The sequence below is a fragment of the Polypterus senegalus genome, chromosome 1 (assembly GCF_016835505.1).
Source record: "Polypterus senegalus isolate Bchr_013 chromosome 1, ASM1683550v1, whole genome shotgun sequence".
NCBI lineage: Eukaryota > Metazoa > Chordata > Cladistia > Polypteriformes > Polypteridae > Polypterus > Polypterus senegalus.
The window spans coordinates 158,186,064-158,192,063 of NC_053154.1; the positions used below are offsets into that span (position 1 = coordinate 158,186,064).

The following is a 6,000-nucleotide window of genomic DNA, read 5'->3' on the forward strand; positions in this document are numbered from 1 at the left end:
CACACACACATAAATAATGTATATAATCACATAAATATATACGCATAACTTAAGTTGAAAAAGAGGAGAGCTTTTGTTAATGAAATGAAAATAAAAATATGACCTAATATTTGTAGACAAAAGCCCAGCATTTACAAAATATTTCTTTGTTTTGTTCTAAATACAAAAATGTAGACAGCTCTGCATACAAAGTTCTAAATAAAAAACAAAAAAACAGTATTTGTAAATCTTTGAATTAATATCTTTCATTTATTCAAAATATTCTGGTGTTTCTAAAACAAAGAGAATAAAACCGGGAGACTACACGTCTCTGTATATTTTCAATGAGTTAATTCCACATTAATACAGTAGTATTATTTTAAAAAATATGTATTTACATTGTAAAGCTTTAATCACCAGACAAAATAATTCTACTTAATACCAACTGGGAAAAAGGAAAATATTAAAAGCTTAAGATGGCAATAAAAGTAGCAAATAATGCAGAAAAATACTGTAATTACAAAGATGGCCCAGGCTTCATTTTCCTTTTGAGATACAAATTGAGGCATAAAACTGTACTTGTGGTTTAAAAATAGCATAAATCACTGGAGTCAAAAAAAAAAAAAAAGGCTGTGGAGTGTCACACCACCCCCCAAATCAAATTCATAGAGACAGACTCTTTAAGGGGCCAGACAGTGCCAGACAGAAGTATGGCAAAGCATAAATGTTTACAGCTTGTTATGCAGCGAGAAAATAATTAGTTTTCAAACCATTGTGGTTCACATTTCCAGAGAGCAGAAGTCCAAGGGGAGGCCAGTGTAGAGAAGGCTGATCAAGTGACACCAGGTTACATCAGAAGCACAGACTATTTTGCAGAAATGTCAACACGCCTAAACAAGAGTCTAGATTGCAATAATTCTGCACTTACACAGATGTGTGGTTTTTAACTCAGACATGATACCAGACCAAATTTCCGGTACATATTTTAAAGACTTTCTTCACACTTCAAGTGAAGTTTAGCTCATTAAATACTAAAATCACATTTTATTTCAAACACAAGCTGACATCAATTTAAACACATTGAACAGGGATAGTTAAAGAAATAAAAAATTTCTGTAAGCAGATTCTAGCTACTATGAAGCTTTCCGAACTTAAGTCGCAACAGTACTAGAAAACACTAAAAAAACAGCATTCTTAAAATCAAACACGATTGTTTTTAATGTTTTTCCTGTTCTCAATCATTTCAGTAACTGGAACAGATTACAGTTTAATAGATCTAAAGTTTCAGATTATGATGTGCTTGCAAAAAGATGATCCCAGCACATTGCAAACTAACATTAAGCCCTATTTGCAGATGTGACATTATATGTGAGCTAATGTCTCAAATAAAAATCTTTGCTTTAAGCTAGGAAGTTTCATTGCATATTTTGTAATCTATTTCTCAAAAGTAAAAGAGCATTTTGAAAGGCTCATAATACACCTACTAGTCTTTTTCTCATTAACAGTTGTGTGTAAAAGAATAAAAGGACTTCATTTTAGTATGGATTCACATTTGGCACTATTAAAAGAAAAGAGGTACAGAATTTATAAATGTATGTAAACTTGTTGTACATCACATATCATGTTATTCAAAAAACTTAAACAACAATGATGAAGATAATAGCTTTTGAGCATCAGCTTCATAATACATAGTCTACAGATGAGAAGAAACACGGTTGGTTCAATTATGACACAGTGGCCTTCAGCTAGTACAAAACTTCATTAAAACAATTTGGTTTAATATATGGGTACTTTTGCTATAGTGTACATAAGCAGTAAATGTTCCAAAAGAAACTGTAAAATGTGTAATGCCCCAGTGAAATATTGCGAGAACAACTTCTCTATCATCTTTTATATTTCATAAAAATTAAAGCTTTATAGGAACAATAACTTCATTACAATGCAGCAGTTCTCAAGGGCAACTATGAACAGTTTTAAAATAACGACATCAATGCTCAGAAAACATATTGAAGGATAAAGGCCCAGCTGTACAAATGATTTAAAGTGAATCATATTATTCAACTGTTACAAAGCAAGAGTAAAATACGTCTGGGAATACAGTGATTTTTAAATATCTGAAAAAATACAATTTTTTCTGATCTAAAGTACAAACACTTGCTCACATTTACACTGTTAAATAATGGACGACAGACGCATAAAGCAGTTAACATTAAATTAATTAATGTTATATGAATTTTACAATGAACACAGATTATTTCTTCAGCTAGGGTGGTGGGAAAAAGACTTGCAAAGCAACCCATTATTAATAATAATTATACAAATACAACTCTTGAAAAAATAAAGCAAATATTTTGTTTCCTCAACTCTATACATGCATTTATCATTTTCTAGAATGTTACTTGTGCTCTAGCACATTTTATAACGCTGATTAAGTTTTATAATGAGAATAATCTAGTAACCATTATTCCACACATAAGCTTTGGGCAAAGATCACCAAGCTTCATGCATCAAACAAAATGTCTAAAAAAATAGTGTTCCACGGTGTGCAACAACCAAACTGGCCACAAATGCTCACACTCACCTTTTCAAACTGCTCTTTCTGTTGAATGCTGAACTTCTCCTTGATTTCATCAAGCAGTTGTTTAAGCCATCTCTCCTTTGGGGTCCCATAATACTTTTTGGCAAGCTGAAGGTAACAACGCCACTTTACAGATTCAAAACCCCAGTGACACGTTCTCTTGTCTGGGGATTTGTGGGAATGCATTACAAATTTCTGGGGTGAAAACATCATCTGGCATTCTGCACACTGAATGCAAGCTGCTTCAGGCTGTGTGTATATTTGTATAAAAAAGAAACCTTGGCATCTACCAAGACACTCATGCTCTACCTCAAATGTTGATTCTGTGTCTTTGTGATGAGCCAAAACACCCTCTCCGGCTATTTTACTGGCATTCTGTAGGGTAAAGCCTGGACGCAGCAAAGCATTGCAAAGTCTTTGAGCATCTGTCAGTGTAATCAACCCACAGGAAGGGGCATTGATTGGCAAAATACCCAGTACTTTCAAAATGTGAAGCTGATCAGCATTACATCTTGAGCAATAGATGTACAATTCATCACAAACTGTGTTAATCTGCTGAAGAGAAAAATCACGCAGAACCGAATTAAGGACTTGGGGCAAGCAGAGTCTTTTCTCACCACCCACCATGAAACATGAGATGTACTCTCCTTCCAAAAGAGAGTAAGTCAGTTCAGTTGAGCTGTCTGGAGGAATAAGCAGAGGGCCCGATTGGACCGTAGGTGATGAATGGGACAGGTAGATGCTGGGAGACATACATTCTTGGTTGTTTCGAGCTGAAAAAGCAGCAGGTCCACCAAGAGAACTCTGACTACTAAGATGAAATTGGGCCAAAGTGTGTTTTAGGCCAGGAGTTATGTCCAGGGCCTTCCCCATTGGTGCAGTGTTCTGTTTTCTCTGTTTTTCCAAGTCACTGAATTCAGCAGGTGATGATTCATACATGTTTTCTTTTTTGACCTTTATGCTTTTTGAAGTCCCATCAACAGTTCGGTTATTCAGGTGTAGCAGTGGCCTTTTTTTAATTGGTCCTTCCTCAAGCCTGTCTTTGGCAGGTTTGTTCATAGCCTCTGTAGAATGAACTTGGCTGTTATACGTCCCTTTCAAGGATGGTTGAGAGCTCATCATCCTTTACTTAAAGTATATATAGAAAACTGGAAAGTATATGGGCTGAAAAATATTGACTTGTGACCATTACATATTTGAAAGGTGGAAGTTCACATTTATCTAAGAAAAAATAAAAAGAAACACGTTATTATAAATTGAATTTCAAAGTCTTGTATATATCCATCCATCCACTTCTTCAATTACTGGTTGACAAAGCAGAAAGAGTTAGGCACAAGGATGAATGCAAAAAATTCACACCAATAAATTAGACCTGTTTGAAGTGTAGCTAACTGTAATAAGGAAAATGGGGACAAACTACCTATATTACTTGTCTTTGCCACTACCTGAAAAATTCTGTTACAGTATTATCCATACTTCCACATGTATCTTAGGGGACATATTGCTGAAAAGCTCAAACAGTTTTACCATATTAATACTTAGAAATATGACATCATTCAGAAGCAAATGTAATGTAAAGAAAATATTTATGCAAATACCAATTACTTTACTCAAGTCAGTGTTACTAAGTAAAGGACAACAGAAAGGGGTGGGTAACCACTGAGGCGATAATCAAGTCACAGATGGAGAGGATAAAATGCAATTACCTGGTGTCAGACCGTCTTCAGATATGCATCGTATCCCAAATTAGCTTCAGATCCACGTATTTCCCTGGCAGCTCCAATGTAAACGCCACTGTCAACAGCCCCTGACCTTGTCTCATTCAAGCCAGATGGTGCCTTTGCTCGGAAGAACTCGTGAATAACGTCAGCAAGGGAATAATCAGCCTTCAAATGAGAAGAGGTCTCGTGGTACCGGTTATACGTCCAAGTGTTCACGCTCGTTCGTTCGTTCCGGATAGGAGCGATCCAATACCGGGTTAGTGTTCCTTTGCACTGCACACTCGTGCTGCGTTGTTGTGGCGGCTGATGTCTCCTGGCATCTCACTCGCGGCGTGTCCTCTCTACTGATTCAACTCTGTCGCCGTTGCGCACTCCCGGCAGACTCTCGCTCGCCCTCTTTTTCTCACGCACAATGTCACAGTCACTCCTCCTTTCCACCCTCTCTCTCTCTGTGTCTGTCTGTCTTAGTCACGCACATATGCAAGCAAGGAGCCGTCACTCACGGTCTCCCATATCTCCAAGTTGTCGAGGTTTGCGCGTGTCCGTTTCCTGCGCGCGCACCCCAGAATACGCCGAACACTGCACACAACCCCGTCTGCGCGTTTATCTTGCACATGCGATCCCGCCGCCCACACACAGATAAGAAGAGAAATGTCCTTGTCTTTACTCGTATCAGTATGTATGCATTGCGTTCAATTCACGGTGTCCTTTTCTCCAAAACCGCTGCACTGCTCCCATTACACCTCTAGCGTTCAGACTAACGATGAATTTTGTCTTCGATTAATAGTGCTTTTCAAGCACAAATGAATGAGCATAGGTCGATAATCCGTCTCATACTAGCTCATCTTTGGCTGCAGTCTTGCCTTCCCTTCGCCCTCTGTTCCTCCACGTCTGGCAGTGAAATCCCTAACGCAGACAGACACTAACCCCCTCCTCCTCCTCACCCCCCAGAGGCACAGCCGCCGCCGCCGCCGCCGCCGCCTTCCCAGACACGCCACGTCTCCCCGCCCACTGGACATGCGTCATTACATACGTCACGCGCGGGGCTGCCGCTGGCTGCGGAAACACTGTGGGGGAGGTTGCTGTCTAGCAGTCTCGTCGGTTTTGGTGTCATGGGTGATTTTTTTGCTTCCAGACTGTCTCGTTTTAAAAGAGCAGAAGGCAGGAAGTAAGAGAGGAATGCAAAGGTGGTTATGACCTAGCTTCATCTGAACAGGCAGCTGTAGTTTCCAGAAAGCACATTTTTTAGTGGTGGCCAGACAGAGCTGACTAACGCGAGGAAATGGAACAGAGTTGCAGCCGCCATAAAAACCCAGAAGAAGAAGGCTAATGAAGAGTGCAAACAAAATTCCCACCAAATAATTTTATAAAAAATAACACACAATTTTTATAAACGGCCAAGCAGTTATTAACTTGAAATGAAACAGAAGTGGCCTGCTGGGTAAATGATTGAGAAACACCACAGGACAACCAGGGCTAAGTATTATACTGTGCCCTTTGTACTGTGAACTGATGCAGTGTAAAACGCAGGACAGCAATTCTCAAGAATAACTGCATTTAATCATAAACAATGATTTAGGAAAGCTTAAGTTTATTGACAGCATAATGCTAAATTTACTTGGGGATGTTCTGTTTCTTTTTTTAAACTGTACATTTAAAGGCCCAGTTTTCTTCGGCAAACCTTACCCTCTGTAACATACTGAGACAATGGGCCTACTCCTT

General features: G+C 38.7%; 1 protein-coding gene across 1 annotated transcript in view; it reads right to left on the minus strand.

Moving 5' to 3' along the window:
- Positions 1-5,216, minus strand: part of LOC120533992 (ski-like protein) — a 41,865-nt gene extending 36,649 nt beyond the window's left edge. Inside the window, exons 1-2 of the mRNA XM_039761191.1 lie at positions 4,264-5,216; positions 2,561-3,778 (exon numbers count right to left, since the gene is read on the minus strand). Of these exons, the coding sequence (XP_039617125.1) occupies positions 2,561-3,679 (1,119 nt within the window). The 5' untranslated portion in view covers positions 3,680-3,778; positions 4,264-5,216. The remainder of the gene's footprint in view (positions 1-2,560; positions 3,779-4,263) is intronic.
- Positions 5,217-6,000: the final 784 nt, after the last annotated feature.